The sequence below is a fragment of the Anomaloglossus baeobatrachus genome, chromosome 4 (genome assembly GCF_048569485.1).
Source record: "Anomaloglossus baeobatrachus isolate aAnoBae1 chromosome 4, aAnoBae1.hap1, whole genome shotgun sequence".
Taxonomy (NCBI): Eukaryota; Metazoa; Chordata; class Amphibia; order Anura; family Aromobatidae; genus Anomaloglossus; species Anomaloglossus baeobatrachus.
Window position 1 is genome coordinate 439,516,425 of NC_134356.1, and position 23,973 is coordinate 439,540,397.

The 23,973-nt window shown below is 50.3% G+C and overlaps 1 protein-coding gene across 8 annotated transcripts in view; it reads left to right on the forward strand.

Moving 5' to 3' along the window:
• The window catches only part of HERC1 (HECT and RLD domain containing E3 ubiquitin protein ligase family member 1), a 408,496-nt gene that overhangs the window by 160,013 nt on the left and 224,510 nt on the right, over positions 1 to 23,973 (forward strand). For 7 of the 8 annotated variants that reach the window (XM_075345504.1, XM_075345503.1, XM_075345506.1 and 4 more), the window contains exons 22-25: positions 6,890 to 7,010; positions 11,551 to 11,722; positions 19,443 to 19,767; positions 19,910 to 20,030. In XM_075345504.1, coding sequence (XP_075201619.1) covers positions 6,890 to 7,010; positions 11,551 to 11,722; positions 19,443 to 19,767; positions 19,910 to 20,030 — 739 coding nt within the window. The remainder of the gene's footprint in view (positions 1 to 6,889; positions 7,011 to 11,550; positions 11,723 to 19,442; positions 19,768 to 19,909; positions 20,031 to 23,973) is intronic. The other variant, XM_075345508.1, reaches the window with a different exon arrangement.

The window sequence follows — 23,973 nt, forward strand, 5'->3', positions numbered from 1 at the left end:
CTTTTTTTTTTTAAATATATCAATAGTCTTCACGTTGTACTCGGTGTAAAATTTTTCCAAAAGCCCAGGAAGATCACTTCAATATACTAGAGCAACTACAATTTTGAAAGCCTATGGAGTCAGTGTTTGTGAAAAAACTGTGATGGCATTTTTCGAAATTTTTACGAAGTTCAACGATCAAGAAAAGTATATAAAACTAACCTCTAACTGACCTATGATTGGATAGGAAAAGATTGAGAAACCTCCATAAGTGTGGTTTTTCTTTATCGTTCCTTTGGGAGACCCCCAGACCATGGGTGTTTAGCTCCTGCCTCCGGAGGACACACAAAGTACTACACTTAAAAGTGTAGCTCCTCCCTCCGAGCTTATACACCCCCTGGTAGCCAGTCCTAGCCAGTTTATCGCTTTGTGTTCAGGAGGTCATACATCCACACATGCATTCTCATCTGATTGTTTGACTTTTGGAAAGAGTTTGAAGAAAAGCGGGTCCATGTCTGGACTCCCGGCATGTCCCTTCTCACCCCACTGTGTCGGCGGTGTTGTTAAGGTTGATTTACAAGGCTGAAGCCTTACATGCCGCGCTCCTTCACCATCCCTTCTGGGCTCTGGCTTGAAGTGGGAGCCAGCACGGTCTCCATGCCTGGCAGGAGTCCGGTCTCCATCCACAGCCCCTTGAGGATTCTGTTGGACCGGAGCACTCATCCCCAGGGACATGGCCCTGCGTCTCAGCAGCTAAGTACCTGAGACGTTTATGTTGGGGGTCCCGGTTCTTTATTGTAAGGGGAGAGTATGCGGTATGTGATTGTTTTTAACTTTTCCGGCGGGTTCTCCAGCTTTTGCCCGAGAACCGCACCGATGGTGCCTGCTTGTCGGCCTTGCCGCTTAAATTTAGGCCCCGGCTTCGCCGGAGGCCTAGTTTCGTTTTCCTGCCCTCGCATGTCACTCATGCAGAGGGACAGGTTCGGCTCCTGCCGGCGGCCGTTCTACACAGGGGAGGGACACTCCCCACTGCTGGGGCGTCCCTCCTTCCCGGCGGGTCTCTATAGCCCTCCAGTTTCCGCTCTTTTATAATAACGCCCCTAGTCCCGCCCCCTCTCCGCTCCGGCGGCCATTTCTCAGGCAGAGTTCACTCTGCTCTGGGACATCCTGCATTCTGCATCTCTGCTGAGGTGCTGCGCTCTGGGGGACCGGGCTTCGGGATCTGGAGGGCACACAACAGAGGTCTGGTAAGCCACAGCCGGTCTCCGGTTGTGGACCTCTGTATATTCTCCCTGGGGTTCATTCTCTGCAAAGCCCCCACTCCAGCAGCATGTCTCACACAAGGAGCAAGGCTCCAAAGCTTTATTCTGCATGCACTGCATGTAAGCTCCTGCTGCCTGAGCCGAGCATTTATCCACACTGTGATGGTTGCTCTAACTTGGCGGTGCCACAGCCTGGAGTCTCACCCCCAGTGGTCTCTCAGGCTGCTGCTGCACCTGTGATTGAACCCCCGGCCTGGGTAGAGTCCTTTCCTAGGTCCATATCCCAGTCATTTGCTGAGTCCATGGGACTTTTGTCCAGGACTTTGATGAATATGCATCAGCCCCCCTCACAGGGTGCCTCTAATACTCTTGACAGAGGACTCTTATCCTCTGACCTCCGTCCATCAGAGCTCACGGAGGATTAATCATCTGATCCCAGACCCCGTCCTTCTAAGAGAAGGCGCAGGGTTTCCTCCCCCTCCCCATCCCACGGCTCTGTCTCAAGAGCTGACTCTCAAGATGAGGAGGATGCCCTCACTGGGGGCTCGGAGGCTATGTATCCCATCGATTTCTCTGAGGGTGACTCAGATCTTAGTGATTTGATTGCTTCTATTAATTCTGTGCTGGATCTCAATCCGCCAGTGTCAGAGGAGCAACTCTCTTTGGCAGAAAAAGATCAGTTTACCTCGCCTAAGAGAGTGAAGAGTGTGTTCTTTAACCACTCCAGTTTTCAGACCGCTGTGACCAAACCCAGGGCCTGCCCTGACAAACGCTTTCCAAAGCGTGGTTCTGATGACCGGTTTCCATTTCCACCTGAGGTGGTCAAGGAGTGGTCTCACTCCCCAAAAGCCTAGACACCGGAGGGTCTACCATCAGCCCGGACCGTTGTCGGTGGCTGACTGCACCTCACTTAAGGATTCCACTGACCGTCAGATTGACCTTCTGGCCAAATCTGTGTATGAAGCTGCGGGGGCCGCGTTTTCCCCGACTTTTGCAGCAGTGTGGGCTCTCAAAGCCATCTCTGCTTCTCTAGAGGAGATGCATTCCCTCACCAAGGAATCTATACCTGAGATGGTTACCTTAACTGCTCAGGCTTCAGCCTTTTCATCTTATGCCATGTCTGCCATGCTAGAGGCTGCTCACCGCACTGCGGTGGCTTCAGCTAATTCTCTTGTTATCCGCAGGATTTTGTGGCTTCGAGAGTGGAAGGTAGATGCTTCTTCCAAGAAGTTTCTTGCTGGGCTCCCTTTTGCTGGTTCACGGCTGTTTGGTGAACAGCTGGATGAAATCATTAAAGAAGCTACTGGCGGGAAGAGTACTTCCATGCCACAAACCAAGACCAGGAAACCTGCCCAGGGTAGGAATCAATCGAGGTTTCGTTGCTTTCGTTCCCCCAACTGGTCATCCTCTAAGCCTTCCGCCTCGTCCGCTAACTCAGCCAAGGATCAGAAATCCAACTGGCGCCCTAAAGCGCGTCCGCAGAAGACCGCAGGAGGTTCTGCCACTAAGGCAGCTTCCTCATGACTCTCGGCCCGCTCCAGCCACGTCCTTAGTCGGTGGCAGGCTCTCCCACTTTGGCGACGTTTGGTTAAAGCAAGTCTCTGATCAGTGGGTGAGAGACATCATATCTCACGGCTACAGGATAGAATTCTCTTCCAGCCCTCCAAACAGATTTTTTTCTCTCAACTCCCCCCTGCTCCAAGGCCGCCGCCTTCTCGCAGGCCGTGGCGTCCTTGCAGGCAAACAGAGTGATTGTCCCAGTTCCCGCTCAGGAACGGTTCAGAGGTTTTTACTCAAATCTCTTCCTAGTTCCAAAAAAGGACGGTACCTTCCGGCCCATCCTGGATCTCAAGCTGCTCAACAAGCATGTCCGGGTGCGGCATTTTCGCATGGAGTCTCTGCGATCAGTCATTGCCTCAATGACCCAAGGGGAGTTCCTGGCGTCCATCGACATCAGAGATGCCTATCTACATGTGCCAATCGCAGTGTCACATCAGCGTTGGTTACGTTTTGCGATAGGAGAGGATCATTTCCAATTCGTGGCTCTCCCCTTCGGGTTAGCCACGGCCCTTCGGGTATTCACCAAGGTCATGGCGGCAGTGATTGCGGTCCTGCACCTCCAGGGGTTAGCAGTGCTTCCTTATCTGGACGACCTTCTGGTCAAGGGTCCATCCAGCGCAGACTGTCAGCGGAGTGTTTCGCTCACTCTCGCCACCCTAGCCCAATTCGGGTGGATTGTCAATCTTCCCAAATCCACTCTGACTCCGACTCAGAGTCTCACGTACCTAGGGATGCAGTTCGAGACTTTGCCGGCACTTGTGAAGTTGCCCTTAATCAAACAGTCTCTCCGGCTAGCGGTGCGCTCTCTCCTGAGGCCCCGCCGTTATTCCCTCAGGCGCCTGATGCAGGTGCTGGGTCAAATGGTGGCTTCCATGGAGGCGGTTCCCTTTGCCCAGTTCCATCTGCGTCCTCTGCAGCTGGACATTCTCCGCTGTTGGGACAAGCGGCCTTCCTCCTTACAGAGGTTAGTGGCTCTGTCGCCACGGACCAGGAGCTCTCTTCAGTGGTGGCTTCGACCCCTCTCCCTGTCCCAAGGACGCTCCTTCCTGGCTCCGTCCTGGGTGATTCTCACCACGGATGCCAGCCTATCCGGCTTGGGAGCGGTACATCTCCACCACAGAGCTCAGGGCACTTGGACTCCGTCCGAGTTAGCCCTTTCAATCAATGTGCTGGAAACCAGAGCTGTGCTTCTAGCTCTCCTAGCCTTTCACCACCTGTTGGCGGGCAGGCACATTCGAGTCCAGTCAGACAACGCGACAGCGGTTGCCTACATCAATCACCAAGGCGGGACACGCAGCCGCCTGGCAATGTTGGAGGTCCAACGTATTCTTCAATGGGCGGAGGAGTCCAAGTCCACCATATCCGCAGTCCACATCCCTGGCGTAGAAAACTGGGAGGCAGATTATCTCAGCCGTCAATCCGTGGACGGTGGCGAGTGGTCCCTGCACCCGGCAGTGTTTCAGTCAATCTGCCGCAAGTGGGGCACTCCGGACGTGGACCTAATGGCATCCCGTCACAACAACAAGGTTCCGGTTTACGTGGCTCGCTCCCACGATCCTCAGGCCTTCGCCGCGGACGCTCTGGTTCAAGACTGGTCCCAGTTTCGTCTGTCCTACGTGTTTCCCCCTCTAGCTCTCTTGCCCAGAGTCCTGCGCAAGATCAGAATGGAGGGCCGTCGAGTCATCCTCATTGCACCGGACTGGCCCAGGCGAGCTTGGTATCCGGACCTGCTCCAACTGTCCGTGGAGATGCCGTGGCATCTTCCGGACTGTCCAGACCTGCTCTCGCAAGGTCCGTTTTTCCGCCCGAATTCTGCGGCGCTCAAATTGACGGCGTGGCTCTTGAGTCCTGGATTTTGAAGGCTTCTGGTATTCCTCCTGAAGTAATCTCCACTATGACTCGGGCCCGTAAGTCTTCCTCCGTCAAGATCTATCACAGGACTTGGAAAATTTTCCTGTCCTGGTGTCGCTCTTCCGGCCATTCTCGTTGCCGACCCTTCTGTCTTTTTTACAGTCCGGTCTGCAGCTAGGACTGTCCCTCAACTCTCTCAAGGGACAAGTCTCAGCTCTATCAGTGCTGTTCCAGCGGCGTCTCGCCAGGCTGGCTCAGATCCGCACCTTCATGCAAGGTGCGTCTCACATCATTCCGCCTTATAGGCGGCCCTTGGATTCATGGGACGTTAACTTGGTCCTCACGGTATTGCAGAAACCCCCCTTTTGAGCCTCTTAGGGAGGTTTATTTGTATCGTCTTTCTCAAAAGGTGGCCTTTCTAGTTGCCATAACTTCTCTCAGGAGAGTCTCTGATTTGGCTGCGCTCTCCTCGGAGTCACCTTTTGTTTTTTCACCAAGACAAGGTAGTTCTCCATCCGACCCTGGACTTTCTTCCTAAGGTGGTCTCTCCCTTCCACCTTAACCAGGATATTTCCTTGCCTTCCTTCTGTCCGGCCCCTGTTCATCGCTTTGAGAAAGCGCTGCATACTCTAGATCTGGTGCGTGCTCTCCGGATTTATGTGGCTCGCACCGCTGCGCTTAGGCGGTGCACCTCTCTTTTTGTGCTAACCACAGGGCGGCGCAAGGGTCTCTCTGCTTCTAAGCCGACCTTGGCCCGTTGGATTAGATCGACCATTTCGGACGCCTACCAGAGTACTCAGGTGCCTCCCCTGCCGGGGATCAAAGCACATTCGACCAGAGCTGTCGGTGCCTCTTGGGCTTTTAGGCACCAGGCTACGGCTCAACAAGTCTGTCAGGCTGCCACTTGGACTAGCCTGCATACCTTTTCGAAGCACTACCAAGTGCATGCTCATGCTTCGGCAGATGCGAGCTTGGGCAGACGCATCCTTCAGGCGGCTGTCGCCCACTTGTGAAGTTAGGCTCCGCCTACTTCTTAGTTTTTTCTGTTTATTCCCACCCAGGGACAGCTTTGGAACGTCCCATGGTCTGGGTCTCCCAAAGGAACGATAAAGAAAAAGAGAATTTTGTTACTTACCGTAAATTCTTTATCTTATAGTTCCGTATTGGGAGACCCAGCTCCCTCCCTGTTGCCTGTTGGCAATTTTCTTGTTCCGTGTGTTATCACCGGCTGTTGTCGTGGACAGAGTCTCCGGTTGTTCCGGTTCTTACTCGGTTCTACTTGTGGGTGGCTATTCTCCTTCAGCTTTTGCTCTAAACTGGCTAGGACTGGCTACCAGGGGGTGTATAAGCTCAGAGGGAGGAGCTTCACTTTTAAGTGTAGTACTTTGTGTGTCCTCCGGAGGCAGAAGCTAAACACCCATGGTCTGGGTCTCCCAATACGGAACTATAAGAAAAAGAATTTACGGTAAGTAACAAAATTCTCTTTTTTTTTTGGGTTTTTTTATTCTTTTTTTTTTTTTTTTTTTTCTAACTTTAGAAAAAGAGGTGAAACTCTGATGAAAAAAAACTGACCAAACTCGGATTAGATAAAAATCTGATCAAAAATGCTGATAAAAATCAGTTTTGTGTTTTTTGTTTTTTTTCTTCATTTAAGAGAAATCATTAATGTCTGAATGAGCCCTTGGGTAAGGCCAAAAAATATCTGTCAGAACATAGACAAAAACGGCAGAGGCAATTTGCCCCTACTGTGATGTGATTGTTTTAACAGGGGAATAGCTGTTTCGCCCCACAAAACCGTGTGGCCTTTACAATCAGCTTTGAAAGAACTGTTGTACTAAAAAAAAATCATTCAATTGTTAATGAGTAATTTGAAAATGTCGCTCTGCATTTGGCCTTACCCTCTCCTACACTAACTATGACCAATAGCAGTCTCATTACAATTCCTGTTTCATGTGTCTCCCAGATGTGTGAATCACAAATTTGCTTAGTTATATAGTAGCACAACTGTCACACTTGTATCACTGCAAAATTAGGCAGAATACCGTAAATCATTTATAAGATTAGTGATACAAAGTAAATCAATTAGATTAATTACAATTTTGAGCAATGATTTAAGTTGTCATTAAGTACAATATCTTGCTCTGAGAAGGTGTGTGTGTGTGTGTGTGTGTGTGTGTAATATAATATAAAATGTAATATAATAATATTTTATGAATTCTTCCAATCCATTTCCTTAGATACCAGCCAGGGAAATCTCTAGCTGAGGTATTTCGATGTGTGTACAAGGTCAGGAGTCGCTTGCTTGCCTGCAAGAACATGGAACTCATCCAAACTCGCTCATCATCCAGAGAGAGATGGGTATGTCATTAGATCTGAACCTACAGAAATAACTTTTGTTTTGGGGGTGAAGTAAGTAAAATTACATTGGATAGGGTAGTAAAAGACAAGCCCGTACATACATTTCCTCACTGAGAAAATCAACTTTATCTTTATGGAAGTGATACTACAAGTGGGCCAATTCACATCTATTGCCTGAATTGTCTGCATTTTTTCCCAACCTAGTGCCACCCCATGTGCGTAAGTAGCCGTCTCAACTGTGGCACATGGTTTAATTTCAATAGAACAGTTGCGAATTTCTGCAACAATTCTGTCATCTGATTTTACATTATAGAATTTCACCCAGTATTAGTAGCTGATTTAGCTCTCTTAACACTGATCACTTGTCTTGAGGACATTGAGCATTAAAAAAGTTATCTAGGACTTGTTATTTTCTTTACTATCGGCCTAAGAACGAATAGGCAGGTAGTTGCTAACTACCTACCATTTTTTTTTGACTATAAGACTCACCGGACCATAAGACGCACCCTGGTTTTAGAGAAGGAAAATAAAATTTTAAGCAAAAAATGCGGTCATGACACACTGTTATGGGGCGAGGATCTGTTGCTAACACTATTATGGGGGTTATGTCCCCAAATTCTCTACTAAGGTACCCCATCCTGGTAATGATCCTCCTGCCTTGTATGTGTATGTATATGTGTATGTGTATATATATATCTGTCCCTCATCCTGGTATAGCCCCATCTTGCTATATACTGCCATCCTGGTATGTACTCCCATCCTGCTATATACCTCATCCTGGTATATAGCCGCATCATGCTATATACTCCATCTTGGCATATGGCCGCATCCTGTCCTGCTATATACCCCATCCTTGGCATATGGCCGCATCCTGCTATATGCCGTCATCCTGCTATATATGCCGTCATCCTGCTATATATGCCGTCATCCTGCTATATATGCCGTCATCCTGCTATATATGCCGTCATCCTGCTATATATGCCGTCATCCTGCTATATATGCCGTCATCCTGCTATATATGCCGTCATCCTGCTATATATGCCGTCATCCTGCTATATATGCCGTCATCCTGCTATATATGCCGTCATCCTGCTATATGCCGTCATCCTGCTATATACGCCATCATCCTGCTCATATACCCCCATCCTGCTCATATACCCCCATCCTGCAATATGTCCTGCATCCTGTGGCACACACAGAAAAAAAAAATAAACATTTTATATTCACCTTTCCTTGCTCCACGCAGCATCGCTCCTCCTCCTCCTGTCTGTGCCAGCAGCGCTGTGTGGAGCCGGCCACAATCCCTGCGGCATCGCGATGTCCTCCTTTCTGTGCCGGCGCGGCTCTGTGGACACGTGCGCACAGCGATGACGTCATCGCTGTGAGCACCGCTAGTCTCTCCACACAGCGAGGCCGGCACAGACAGGAGGAGATCACGGTGCTGCAGGGGAACGGTGAGTGTACTGATTCACTGCACCCCGCGCTGATGATGATTCATGTGGGGCTGATTGATAGCAGGTTTCCAGTGATTAAATAGCGGGGAGCCAGTTGTCAGTCAGCATGACATCAGCAATCACACCCTGTCAACAAAGCAGAGTGGAGAAAAGCAGCTGCTAAGTCGACGCGTTATCAGTGGAAGATTTATGTTATTCCAGAAAAATCCAAGTTTTTCTTAATTTATAATTGAGCTGTTAAAACCTCCTATGGGCAGTACACATCTCCCAGAGTGTACAAAAATAGAATTGTAGCCCTGCACCACTGGGTTTTACCTTACAGGGGTCCCACAAGTGAATGGAATAGGACCTGGGCACCAAACATCCACAGGTGAGGAGTGCTCGTCCTACAGGATGGCAGACGTCCAGAGAATGTTCATGTAGAATATAGAAGAAAGGGACCGTACAATCCTCATAGCCAAGTGATACTTCTTTATTCCGCAAGGTGCAGCAGAAAAAGCAGGGAGGGAGCTGGGTGCAGGCTCCTCAAAGGGACGACGGCCGTTTCGCGTTTGTGTACGCTTCGACTCGTCCACCAGGGGTAGGTGGACCAGTCAAAGCTTACACAAATGCGAAACGGCCGTCGTCCCTTTGAGGAGCCTGCACCCAGCTCCCTGTCTGCTTTTTATGCTGCACCTTACAGAATAAGGAAGTATCACTTGGCTATGAGGATTGTCTGGTCCCTTTCTTCTATATTCTACATGAACATTATCTCCCAGAAAGTCTTTACTTCTTTCCCCTGTATGATATTGACCAATCATTAGCAGACCGCAGCATGCAGGGGAAAGAAGATCACGCCCCCACGCTAGCTTACTACAGGCTTTCTCATGTGTCAGACAGAATAACAGGAAGAATGAAAAAATTTGTTCCAGCTCCTAGATATTCATAAAATAAATTGTCCTTTATTAAAAAAATAATCAAATTGATGCGTTTTGTCCAAGCCTTTGTCCAATCTTGCTGTAAGCTATTGTGGCAGTGTTGTGTTTGTCTTTCCCCCATACGTTGCTGCCTGCTCTTGATTAGTCCAGGTAATACATGCAGAAGAAGTACACACCCCCAGAGGCAGAGTTTATGGGAGAGCTAAGTTATCACCATAGATCTTAACAGCTCATTTATGTGGACTAAGGGTACCTTCACACTTAGCGATGCAGCAGCGATCCGACCAGCGATCTGACCTGGTCAGGATCGCTGCTGCATCGCTACATGGTCGCTGGTGAGCTGTCAAACAGGCAGATCTCACCAGTGACCAGCCCCCAGCCAGCAGCGACGTGCAAGCGACGCTGTGCTTGCACGGAGCCGGCGTCTGGAAGCTGCAGACACTGGTAACTAAGGTAAACATCGGGTATGGTTACCCGATGTTTACATTAGTTACCAGCGCACACCGCTTAGCTGTGTGTGCAGGGAGCAGGGAGCCGCGCACACTGAGCGCTGGCTCCTTGCTCTCCTAGCTGCTGTACACATCGGGTTAATTAACCCGATGTGTAATGCAGCTACATGTGCAGAGAGCCGGAGCCGGCAGCACAGGCAGCGTGAGAGCTGCAGAGGCTGGTAACTAAGGTAAATATCGGGTAACCACCTTGGTTACCCGATGTTTATCTTGGTTACAGCTTACCTCAGCTGTCAGACGCCGGCTCCTGCTCGCTTCATTCGTCGCTCTCTCGCTGTCACACACAGCGATCTGTGTGTCACAGCGGGAGAGTGCCTTTGAAGAAAACGAACCAGGGCTGTGTGTAACGAGCAGCGATCTCGCAGCAGGGGCCAGATCGCTGCTCATTGTCACACACAGCGAGATCGCTAATGAGGTCACTGCTGCGTCACAAAAAGCGTGACTCAGCAGCGATCTCGGCAGCGAGCTCGCTGTGTGTGAAGCACCCCTAAGACATCCAATAGCAAATATAAAGGTATTCGTTGATTCAACTTTCTGTGACCTGCGTATCCATGTAGATTGCTTAGGAGGGTTGATCTTTTTTACAAATTCCCTTTTAAGTTTGCCTGTATAAAGAGTTCTATTGAATGTATTTAACTTTGTGTATTTGAATACATCTGCTATTAACGCGCATTGCAATTTATTTTTTACTTTTATACTGTTGTATTGAAAACCATAGTCAGCTATGATGCTTTTTAATATTGACAGCTTTCATAAGAATGTGTATATTAGGAATGGTAGCACCCGTCCTTGTTTGATTCTTGGTAATCTCGTGACCACTGGGATGCTTGCACTAGGTAATCTGACTAACATATTGTAAAAAGGTTCACAAATACAGGGTTGTATTTACCCATTACCTGTCTGTGACTACTTCTTTTATTTAAGAAAACACTGGGCAGTCACAGACAGTTGATTTTACTAAATAGCATAAATAGAATAAATGCACAGAAGTATCCCTAATGCCATCCTAAAAGCCTTGGTTTTCTGGCACAAAATCCACACACCCTTCACTGCCAAAGTGTGAGATCTTTGGTGTCAGAGCAGCTAAGCAGCACTGCTGCTTTATATATAGAGCAGTTACTAATCAGTAATACAGTAACTGTTATGCATTGATAACTGTGTATATCATATAAAGCGGCAGTGCTGTTTTAGTTAAAAACACAAAATATTGTGATATAGCCAGAATGTAGCACTTTGCCAGTGAAGAGCTCCCACTTTGCATGTCTGAATCTCTCATCCGGAAGTCTGAACCCAAAAATTTGCCGAAAGTCAGGTTCTTTAGGCTATATGCACACGCTGCAGTTTTAACTGCACCCAAACTGCAACCAAAACTGCACCTTGTCGCAGAGAGCCTGGAAAAAAAAGAAAACCACTTATGATGGTGCGTTTTTGCTCATGCGTTTTTGAAAGGAGAAACAAAATATGATAGGAAAGTATAATCGATAGCTAGAATAGATAGAAAGAGTAGATGGATGGCAGTAATGATACACAGTTCTCCATATTTAGCTGTTTATTGATTTTGAGACCTACAAAGTGTTTCACTTCCACCAAGGCGTAAATGTTTCCAGTTTGTTTCCAGTTTTTGTTTTTCTCTTTTTCACTTTATCTGTTCTTTTGTCAGGTATCAGAAAATCAGGAATCTGCAGAGTTAGGCTCTCAAGAAAACTCCTTTACTAGGACAATAGACGAAGAAGCTGAACTGGAGGAACAAGCGGAAAGAGAAAGAGAAGAGGGGCACCCTGAGCAGGAGGAAGAGGAGGAAGACCGTGAACATGAAATTCTTACTGCTGGCAGTCAGTATCTTTTTATAACAATTTTGTTTTTGTCATAGAATGTTATATTATAGTATATATATTACAGTGCATGCATTACATATACATTACATATACAAAGACAAGCAGGCAATGGTTAGCCTAAAAGTAATTCTTCTTGTAGATTGAGCATGCTTATCATAAGTGGTATGCAGTAGTTTCATTATAACAGTGTGGACACTGCCATAATGTGCTCAACTCAAGCAGTAGGACCCTGACTCTGCAAACATCACTGAGCTGCTAGACCCACCTATTATGGTTCAGGTATACAACAATGGTGGTGTTGTCAGACACAATACAGAGCTTCGATTCATCACGACTGACGTTGTTCACGCTGGTTTTGATGGAGATGTGCTGGAGAAAGACGCTCTTGATACATGAAGTGATAAATGCCTCTTCATGAATCTGGAGCACCGGTCAAGTGGTGTTCACCTCTTGCCACAAATACTACTCCAGTCCCTGCTGGAGTAAGTTTTGTGATGTAGTGAACGCTGCTGCTCGTCAAGCCCAAACGCCTACCACTTTCTCAGTTAGGCAAAAATAGAGTGAGAATACCAAAAGTAGCCAAATTTTATCACAGTCTCCAGTTGCACCGAAATTATGCAACCTCTGAGAGCTTTATATCACAAGAATACTGATGTAAAACATTTGATAAATTGGGCTCAAACTGTTTGACAAACAGTTTTGTGTATAGTAAGTAAAGGGATGTTTTCTGCCGATAAGAGGTAAGTAATCTATAGGAAGGAGGATCCAGTCTTTATCACTTATCTAGCTACTAGAGTTGGTGTGAATCGAATCTCAGGACCTGGTTCACTGGCTGCTTCAACCTGTGGTCACTGAATGGGAAACCTGTGAACCAATCTTACCCTAGTTGGATTTTTTTGTGGCTTGCTTGTCCAGATCACCCTTCCTTGTTGGTCATATCACCCCATTCATCAGTATCGCACTGCAATGTAGCAGCAGCACAGAGCACTTTTTGACCATGCAACCTGTCAAAATCGCCACGTAGCCACAGCCTTAGTTGTTCATCATATTCTAATATTGAATACCATCAGTTTAGAGCTTTTCTTTGTCGCTCCATTGGGAGACCCAGACAATTGGGTGTATAGGCTATGCCTCCGGAGGCCGCACAAAGTATTACACTAAAAGTGTAAAGCCCCTCCCCTTCTGCCTATAAACCCCCCGTGCTCCCACGGGCTCCTCAAGTTTTTTGCTTTGTGCGAAGGAGGCAGACATGCACAGCACAGCTCCACAGATTAGTCAGCAGCAGCTGCTGACTATGTCGGATGGAAGAAAAGTGGGCCCATATAGGGCCCCCAGCATGCTCCCTTCTCACCCCACTCTTGTCGGCGGTGTTGTAAGGTTGAGGTATCCATTGCGGGTACGGAGGCTGGAGCCCACATGCTGTTTTCCTTCCCCATCCCCCTTAGGGCTCTGGGTGAAGTGGGATCCTATCGGTCTCCAGGCACTACGACCGTGCTTCATCCACAACTCCTGGGAGCCTGCTGGATAGGAGCCGAGTATCGTTCAGGGACATGGCCCTGCTACTTTGAGGTACTCTGTGTCCCTGTGGGGACCGCGCACAGCAACACTCCAGCATTGCTGGGTGTGCTAGTGCACCGGGGACCGCGGCGCTGACCGGGTTAATGTGCCATTACACACTCAGCGTCGCTGAGTGTGTTTATGTAGGGGGACTACCGCACTACTGCCGCCGCCATGTTTTAACACTGCGGCGCGGCTGGGACTTGTAGTGCTCCGGGGACTTCCTCGCGGCCGCGCTTTTATGGCAGCCGCGCTTATTACTTGAGTCCCCGGCTTGTACGGCCTAGTGTTTCCTCCTCCCGCCCACAGCCCTGACAGGCAGGGGTAGGGCGGGACGCTGTACAGACGTGCAGCAGTGAGGGCTGGAGCATGCTTTGCATACTCCACCCCCCTCACTGTGCACTGTGAGGCACCAGTTCCCGCACTTTCGGGGTCACGCCCACGGCTCCCTCATCTCCTCAGGACGCCGGCAGCCATTCCTGTCAGCTCCTCGGACGCTGCAGAGGGGGACAAATTCTGGGAGACCCAGGCAGGGATTCTGGTGGCCTCACAACCACTTTAATCGGGTGGTAAGCAGCACCTGTGGTGCTAGCCCCATTGTGCAGAAGTGTAATTATATGTTTATGGTATATATTTTACACTGTATAGTGCACAGTTGCTTTCTGGCTATATTCCCTATTGTGTTACTCAGGGAAGACATAGCATGGCGCCCACAAAAGGCAGGGGTGCCAAAACACAGGCTTACTATGCTGCCTGCGCCGCATGTACGACGCCGCTACCGGCAGGTTCCACTGACCCTCACTGTGTGCACTGCTCGGCCCCTGCTGCACTTACTCAGCCGGAGCCTCTGCTAGGGGGGGCCCAGGGGGCTCCACCTGCTGACACTGTACAGGTGACAGGGACGGAGTTTGCAGTCTTTAAGGATAAACTCTCTGAGACTATGGCTAAGATACTAGAAGCCTTGCAGTCCAGTCCGGTATCTCAGCACAGGGACTCTGTTGAATCATTGTTCCCTGGCCCCCCTCAGTTGGACCAACAATGTCCCCCCGGGGATTCTCATAGATACCTGGCTGAGGGCTCTGACACAGACCCCAGTCCCTGACCGTCTAAGCGAGCTCGCTTGACAATTCCCTCGACATCATCATATTGTTCAGGGTCTCAGCGGGGGGAATCTCTGGTTGATGATGCGGAGACAGCTGATCAGGAGTCTGATCCTGAGGCCGCTCTCAATCTTGATACTCCGGACGGGGACGCCATAGTGAACGACCTTATTGCGTCCATCAATCGTATGTTGGATATTTCTCCCTCAGCTCCTCCGGTGGAGGAGTCAGCTTCTCAGCAGGAGAAATTCCGTTTCAGGTTTCCCAAGCGTACACCGAGTATGTTTCTGGACCACTCTGATTTCAGAGAGGCAGTCCAGAATCACCATGATTGTCCAGATAAGCGTTTTTCTAAGCGCCTTAAGGATACACGTTATCCCTTTCCCCCTGACGTGGTCAAAGGTTGGACTCAGTGTCCCAAGGTGGATCCTCCAATCTCCAGACTGGCGGCTAGATCCATTCTTGCAGTGGAAGATGGGGCTTCACTCAAAGATGCCACTGACAGGCAGATGGAGCTCTGGTTGAAATCCATCTATGAAGCTATCGGCGCTTCTTTTGCCCCAGCATTCGCAGCCGTATGGGCGCTACAGGCTATATCAGCAGGTCAAGCGCAAATTGACGCAGCCACACGCACTTCCGCGCCGCAGGTGGCGTCCATAACCGCTCAGACGTCGGCAATGGCGTCTTACGCTATTAATGCTGTCCTGGACTCTGCGAGCCGTACGGCGGTTGCATCCGCCAATTCGGTGGTACTCCGCAGGGCCTTGTGGCTACGGGAATGGAAGGCAGATTCTGCTTCCAAAAAGCGCTTAACCAGTTTGCCAATTTCTGGCGACCGATTGTTTGGCGAGCGTTTGGATGAAATCCTCAAACAATCCAAGGGAAAGGATACATCCTTACCCCAGCCCAAACCGAACATACCCCAACAGAGGAGGGGGCAGTCGAGGTTTCGGTCCTTTCGGGGCGCGGGCAGGTCCCAATTCTCCTCGTCCAAAAGGCCTCAGAAAGATCAAAGGAACTCTGATTCATGGCGGTCTAAGTCACGTCCTAAAAAGACCACCGGAGGTGCCGCTACCAAAGCGGCTTCCTCATGACTTTCGGCCTCCTCAATCCGCATCCTCGGTCGGTGGCAGGCTCTCCCGCTTTTGCGACACCTGGCTGCCACGGGTAAAAGACCGTTGGGTGAGAGACATTCTGTCTCACGGTTACAGGATAGAGTTCACCTCTCGTCCCCCGACTCGATTCTTCAGGTCATCCCCGCCTCCCGAGCGAGCCGAGGCTCTTCTGCAGGCGCTGGGCATTCTGAAGGCAGAAGGAGTGGTGGTCCCTGTTCCTCTTCAGCAACAGGGTCACGGTTTTTACTCCAACCTGTTTGTGGTCCCAAAGAAGGACGGGTCTTTCCGTCCTGTCCTGGACCTGAAACTGCTCAACAAACACGTAAAGACCAGGCGGTTCCGGATGGAATCCATCCGCTCCGTCATCGCCTCAATGTCCCAAGGAGAGTTCCTTGCATCGATCGATATCAAAGATGCTTATCTCCACGTACCGATTGCTCCAGAGCCCCACGGGTTTTCACCAAGGTTATGGCTACTGTAGTAGCGGTCCTCCACTCTCAGGGTCACTCGGTGATCCCTTACTTGGACGATCTGCTGATCAAGGCACCCTCTCAAGAGGCATGCCAACGCAGCCTCGACGCTACTCTGGAGACTCTCCAGAGTTTCGGGTGGATCATCAATTTTCCAAAGTCAAATCTGACACCGGCCCAATCGCTGACATATCTTGGCATGGAGTTTCATACCCTCTCAGCGATAGTGAAGCTTCCGCTGATCAAGCAGCGTTCACTACAGAAAGGGGTACAATCTCTCCTTCAAGGTCAGGCACACCCCTTGAGGCGCCTCATGCACTTCCTGGGGAAGATGGTGGCAGCAATGGAGGCAGTCCCTTTCGCGCAGTTTCACCTGCGTCCTCTTCAATGGGACATCCTACGCAAATGGGACAGGAAGCCGACGTCCCTCGACAGGAACGTCTCTCTCTCTCAGGCGACCAAAGCTTCCCTTCGGTGGTGGCTTCTTCCCACTTCATTATCGAAGGGGAAATCCTTCCTACCCCCATCCTGGGAGGTGGTCACGACGGACGCGAGTCTGTCAGGGTGGGGAGCGGTTTTTCTCCACCACAGGGCTCAGGGTACGTGGACCCAGCAAGAGTCCTCACTTCAGATCAATGTTCTGGAGATACGGGCAGTGTACCTTGCCCTGAAAGCGTTCCAGCAGTGGCTGGAAGGCAAGCAGATCCGAATTCAGTCGGACAATTCCACAGCGGTGGCATACATCAACCACCAAGGCGGCACACGCAGTCGGCAAGCCTTCCAGGAAGTCCGGCGGATTTTGATGTGGGTGGAAGCCACGGCTTCCACCATCTCTGCAGTTCACATCCCAGGCGTGGAAAACTGGGAAGCAGATTATCTCAGTCGCCAGGGCATGGACGCAGGGGAATGGTCCCTTCACCCGGACGTGTTTCAGGAGATCTGTTGCCGCTGGGGGGTGCCGGACGTCGACCTCATGGCGTCCCGGCACAACAACAAGGTACCGACGTTCATGGCACGGTCTCAAGATCCCAGAGCTATGGCGGCAGACGCCTTAGTTCAGGATTGGTCGCAGTTTCAGCTCCCTTATGTGTTTCCTCCGCTGGCACTGTTGCCCAGAGTGTTACGCAAGATCAGGGCCGACTGCCGCCGCGTCATCCTCGTCGCTCCAGACTGGCCGAGGAGGTCGTGGTAACCGGATCTGTGGCATCTCACGGTCGGCCAACCGTGGGCACTACCAGACCGACCAGACTTGCTGTCTCAAGGGCCGTTTTTCCATCTGAATTCTGCGGCCCTCAACCTGACTGTGTGGCCATTGAGTCCTGGATCCTAGCGTCTTCAGGATTATCTGAAGAGGTCATTGCCACTATGAGACAGGCTAGGAAACCAACGTCCGCCAAGATCTACCACAGGACGTGGAAAATTTTCCTGTCATGGTGCTCTGCTCAGGGTTTTTCTCCCTGGCCTTTTGCCTTGCCCACTTTTCTGTCCTTCCTTCAATCTGGACTGGAAAAGGGTTTGTCGCTCGGCTCCCTTAAGGGACAAGTCTCAGCGCTCTCTGTGTTTTTCCAGAAGCGCCTAGCCAGACTTCCACAGGTACACACGTTCCTGCAGGGGGTTTGTCACATCGTTCCTCCTTACAAGCGGCCGTTAGAACCCTGGGATCTGAACAGGGTGCTGATGGTTCTTCAGAAACCACCATTCGAGCCAATGAGGGATATTTCTCTCTCACGCCTTTCGCAGAAAGTGGTTTTCCTAGTAGCAGTCACTTCTCTTCGGAGAGTGTCTGAGCTAGCAGCGTTGTCGTGCAAAGCCCCTTTCCTGGTGTTTCACCAGGACAAGGTGGTTCTGCGTCCGGTTCCGGAATTTCTCCCCAAGGTGGTATCCCCCTTTCATCTCAATCAGGATATCTCCTTACCCTCTTTTTGTCCTCATCCAGTTCACCAATGTGAAAAGGATTTGCACTTGTTAGATCTGGTGAGAGCACTCAGACTCTACATTTCTCGTACGGCGCCCCTGCGCCGCTCGGATGCACTCTTTGTCCTTGTCGCTGGCCAGCGTAAAGGGTCACAGGCTTCCAAATCAACCCTGGCTCGGTGGATCAAGGAGCCAATTCTCGAAGCTTACCGTTCTGCTGGGCTTCCGGTTCCATCAGGGCTGAAGGCCCATTCTACCAGAGCCGTGGGCGCGTCCTGGGCTTTGAGGCACCAGGCTACGGCTCAGCAGGTGTGTCAGGCGGCTACCTGGTCGAGCCTGCACACTTTCACGAAACACTATCAGGTGCATACCTATGCTTCGGCGGATGCCAGCCTAGGTAGACGAGTCCTTCAGGCGGCGGTTGCCCACCTGTAGGAAGGGGCCGTTTTACGGCTCTATTACGAGGTATTATTTTACCCACCCAGGGACTGCTTTTGGACGTCCCAATTGTCTGGGTCTCCCAATGGAGCGACAAAGAAGAAGGGAGTTTTGTTTACTTACCGTAAATTCCTTTTCTTCTAGCTCCAATTGGGAGACCCAGCACCCGCCCCTGTTTTTTTGTGTACACATGTTGTTCATGTTGAATGGTTTCAGTTCTCCGATATTCCTTCGGATTGAATTTACTTTAAACCAGTTTATAATTTTTTCCTCCTTCTTGCTTTTGCACCAAACCTGAGGAGCCCGTGGGAGCACGGGGGGTTTATAGGCAGAAGGGGAGGGGCTTTACACTTTTAGTGTAATACTTTGTGCGGCCTCCGGAGGCATAGCCTATACACCCAATTGTCTGGGTCTCCCAATTGGAGCTAGAAGAAAAGGAATTTACGGTAAGTAAACAAAATTCCCTTCTTTGTTTCAACCAGAATTGCTCTAGCTTCTTTGTGATTAGTCTAACAAATTATTTGCATTTATTTTATATAATACTTATAAATATGTATTTATAGCTTCTGCTATTTAACGCAACAAACATTCTGCCACCTACAACTTTCTGTTTAAAGCAGTATCTGCGCTAAATAATGTGGTATCCATGGCTTTCTTTTTTTTTTTTTTTACCTGGCATAGCGTTAAGTCTCATGTGTCGCACAGCACGAATGATGGCCTACCAGTGTGGCTAATCAGAAGAGCAGTAACGGATGCAGCTAGATAAGAGGCGTCCCTCGGTCCACCTAATATCCACAGACTGGCTGCTGTGCATCAATTCATACCAACTCTACTTCCTATGTCATACACAATGTTTTCTGTGGATTACATGCACAATTTCATTGTGCATTAAGAATTTATATATAACCAAGCACCTGTATCTTTTTGTTACTTTGTTTCTCTCTAGGGGAGCTAGGTTTTGACAGGAGTTAAATTAATGAGTACATCCTACATGTGAATATATTAAAGAAGTACTGTTTCTTATCCCTATCACATGGGGCATGTGAAATCACTCCAGGTCAATGACATTACTGTTCTCCTGTCCTAAGCTCCCCTCCTGTCTCTCTTGTGTTGCACCTTACAGAAATATTTCAATGTTTCCTATCAGCCCGTGAGGTGGCACGCAGCCGAGAACGGGACAGAATAAGCCTTGGCCCAAATGGAACCGCTGGCACCGGTACGAGAGAGGAGGAGCCACAACAGCAGTTGGAGCAGGGTAGAAGGGACAGTGGGCACCTAGCCGAAGGCCAGGACCTGTACACTGCAGCTTGTAATTCGGTCATCCACCGCTGTACACTTCTTCTACTTGGCGTCAGTCCTGTAATTGATCAGCTAGACTCACCGACAGAGGAAGGACAGCAGCAAGTTTCATCAGTGGCCACCCATGAAGCTACAGCAGCTATGACAAGGTAACAATTTGGACCATGAACTGACCCTAATAAATGCTCAACATATCCGAAGTAACTGTTAATGAACGCTACAGTGTATGGGAGTGTTATTGTGATGTAGCTGGTTTAAGATTCCCTATTCACCTTTAGCTTCTATTTCCAGGAGTGAAAGTTTAACAGCAGAGAGGAGATCTGTGCAGTTGCATCCTAACTATAGACTTATCAAATCTAGAAGCGAGTCTGACCTTTCCCAGCCTGAATCTGATGAGGAGGGATATGTTTTGGTAAGTATGTGTTTTTGTTTTCTTTTTTTTTTGTGGGCAGTTGGTTACACAGAGCTTTAGCAATGCATTCTTATATGTTGCTAATATTGTACTCTAAAAAGTAACTTGTAAGTCTTAAAACAGTGCATTTGTTGTGCCACTATTTCTCTATTGTGAATTGCAGAGTTGTTAGCCTATTCTGTATGCAAGCTACTTTCTTCATCGTTCCTTTGGGAGACCCAGACCATGGGTGTTTAGCTACTGCCTCCGGAGGACACACAAAGTACTACACTTAAAAGTGTAGCTCCTCCCTCTGAGCTTATACACCTCCTGGTAGCCAGTCCTAGCCAGTTTATTGCTTTGTGTCAGGAGGCATACATCCACACATGCATTCTCATCTGATTGTTTGACTTTTGGAAAGAGTTTGAAGAAAAGCGGGTCCATGTCTGGACTCCCGGCATGTCCCTTCTCACCCCACTGTGTCGGCGGTGTTGTTAAGGTTGATTTACAAGGCTGAAGCCTTACATGCCGCGCTCCTTCACCATCCCTTCTGGGCTCTGGCTTGAAGTGGGAGCCAGCACGGTCTCCATGCCTGGCAGGAGTCCGGTCTCCATCCACAGCCCCTTGAGGATTCTGTTGGACCGGAGCACTCATCCCCAGGGACATGGCCCTGCGTCTCAGCAGCTAAGTACCTGAGACGTTTATATTGGGGGTCCCGGTTCTTTATTGTAAGGGGAGAGTATGCTGTATGTGATTTGTTTTTAACTTTTCCGGCGGGTTCTCCAGCTTTTGCCCGAGAACCGCGCCGATGGTGCCTGCTTGTCGGCCTCGCCGCTTAAATTTAGGCCCTGGCTTCGCCGGAGGCCTAGTTTCGTTTTCCTGCCCTCGCATGTCACTCATGCAGAGGGACAGGTTCGGCTCCTCCCGGCGGCCGTTCTACACAGGGGAGGGACACTCCCCACTGCTGGGGCGTCCCTCCTTCCCGGCAGGTCTCTATAGCCCTCCAGTTCCCGCTCTTTTATAATAACGCCCCTAGTCCCGCCCCCTCTCTTCGGTCCGGCGGCCATTTCTCAGGCAGAGTTCACTCTGCTCTGGGACATCCTGCATTCTGCATCTCTGCTGAGGTGCTGCGCGCTGGGGGACCGGGCTTCGGGATCTGGAGGGCACACAACACCGCGCTCAGCGGTCTGGTAAGCCACAGCCGGTCTCCGGTTGTGGACCTCTGTATATTCTCCCTGGGGTTCATTCTCTGCAAAGCCCCCACTCCAGCAGCATGTCTCACACAAGGAGCAAGGCTCCAAAGCTTTATTCTGCATGCACTGCATGTAAGCTCCTGCTGCCTGAGCCGAGCATTTATCCACACTGTGATGGTTGCTCTAACTTGGCGGTGCCACAGCCTGGAGTCTCACCCCCAGTGGTCTCTCAGGCTGCTGCTGCACCTGTGATTGAACCCCCGGCCTGGGTAGAGTCCTTTTCTAGGTCCATATCCCAGTCATTTGCTGAGTCCATGGGACTTTTGTCCAGGACTTTGATGAATATGCATCAGCCCCCCTCACAGGGTGCCTCTAATACTCTTGACAGAGGACTCTTATCCTCTGACCTCCGTCCATCAGAGCTCACGGAGGATTCATCATCTGATCCCAGACCCCGTCCTTCTAAGAGAAGGCGCAGGGTTTCCTCCCCCTCCCCATCCCACGGCTCTGTCTCAAGAGCTGACTCTCAAGATGAGGAGGATGCCCTCACTGGGGGCTCGGAGGCTATGTATCCCATCGATTTCTCTGAGGGTGACTCAGATCTTAGTGATTTGATTGCTTCTATTAATTCTGTGCTGGATCTCAATCCGCCAGTGTCAGAGGAGCAACTCTCTTTGGCAGAAAAAGATCAGTTTACCTCGCCTAAGAGAGTGAAGAGTGTGTTCTTTAACCACTCCAGTTTTCAGACCGCTGTGACCAAACCCAGGGCCTGCCCTGACAAACGCTTTCCAAAGCGTGGTTCTGATGACCGGTTTCCATTTCCACCTGAGGTGGTCAAGGAGTGGTCTCACTCCCCAAAGGTAGACCCTCCGGTGTCTAGGCTATCAGCCCGGACCGTTGTGTCGGTGGCTGACGGCACCTCACTTAAGGATTCCACTGACCGTCAGATTGACCTTCTGGCCAGATCTGTGTATGAAGCTGCGGGGGCCGCGTTTTCCCTGTCTTTTGCAGCAGTGTGGGCTCTCAAAGCGATCTCTGCTTCTCTAGAGGAGATGCATTCCCTCACCAAGGAATCTATACCTGAGATGGTTACCTTAACTGCTCAGGCTTCAGCCTTTTCATCTTATGCCATGTCTGCCATGCTAGAGGCTGCTCACCGCACTGCGGTGGCTTCAGCTAATTCTCTTGTTATCCGCAGGATTTTGTGGGTTCGAGAGTGGAAGGCAGATGCTTCTTCCAAGAAGTTTCTTGCTGGGCTCCCTTTTGCTGGTTCACTGCTGTTTGGTGAACAGCTGGATGAAATCATTAAAGAAGCTACTGGCGGGAAGAGTACTTCCATGCCACAAACCAAGACCAGGAAACCCGCCCAGGGTAGGAATCAATCGAGGTTTTGTTCCTTTCGTTCCTCCAACTGGTCATCCTCTAAGCCTTCCGCCTCGTCCGCTAACTCAGTCAAGGATCAGAAATCCAACTGGCGCCCAGAATCGCGTCCGCAGAAGACCACAGGAGGTTCTGCCACTAAGGCAGCTTCCTCATGACTCTCGGCCCGCTCCAGCCACGTCCTTAGTCGGTGGCAGGCTCTCCCACTTTGGCGACGCTTGGTTAAAGCAAGTCTCCGATCAGTGGGTGAGAGACATCATATCTCACGGCTACAGGATAGAATTCTCTTCCAGCCCTCCAAACAGATTTTTTCTCTCAACTCCCCCCTGCTCCAAGGCCGCCGCCTTCTCGCAGGCCGTGGCGTCCTTGCAGGCAAACTGAGTGATTGTCCCAGTTCCCGCTCAGGAACGGTTCAGAGGTTTTTACTCAAATCTCTTCCTAGTTCCAAAAAAGGACGGTACCTTCCGGCCCATCCTGGATCTCAAGCTTCTCAACAAGCATGTCCGGGTGCGGCATTTTCGCATGGAGTCTCTGCGATCAGTCATTGCCTCAATGACCCAAGGGGAGTTCCTGGCGTCCATCGACATCAGAGATGCCTATCTACATGTGCCAATCGCAGTGTCACATCAGCGTTGGTTACGTTTTGCGATAGGAGAGGATCATTTCCAATTCGTGGCTCTCCCCTTCGGGTTAGCCACGGCCCCTCGGGTGTTCACCAAGGTCATGGCGGCAGTGAATTGCGGTCCTGCACCTCCAGGGGTTAGCAGTGCTTCCTTATCTGGACGACCTTCTGGTCAAGGGTCCATCCAGCGCAGACTGTCAGCGGAGTGTTTCGCTCACTCTCGCCACCGTAGCCCAATTCGGGTGGATTGTCAATCTTCCCAAATCCACTCTGACTCCGACTCAGAGTCTCACGTACCTAGGGATGCAGTTCGAGACTTTGCCGGCACTTGTGAAGTTGCCCTTAATCAAACAGCAGTCTCTCCGGCTAGCGGTGCGCTCTCTCCTGAGGCCCCGCCGTTATTCCCTCAGGTGCCTGAAGCAGGTGCTGGGTCAAATGGTGGCTTCCATGGAGGCGGTTCCCTTTGCCCAGTTCCATCTGCGTCCTCTGCAGCTGGACATTCTCAGGTGTTGGGACAAGCGACCTTCCTCCTTACAGAGGTTAGTGGCTCTGTCGCCACGGACCAGGAGCTCTCTTCAGTGGTGGCTTCGACCCCTCTCCCTGTCCCAAGGGCGCTCCTTCCTGGCTCCGTCCTGGGTGATTCTCACCACGGATGCCAGCCTATCCGGCTGGGGAGCGGTACATCTCCACCACAGAGCTCAGGGCACTTGGACTCCGTCCGAGTTAGCCCTTTCAATCAATGTGCTGGAAACCAGAGCTGTGCTTCTAG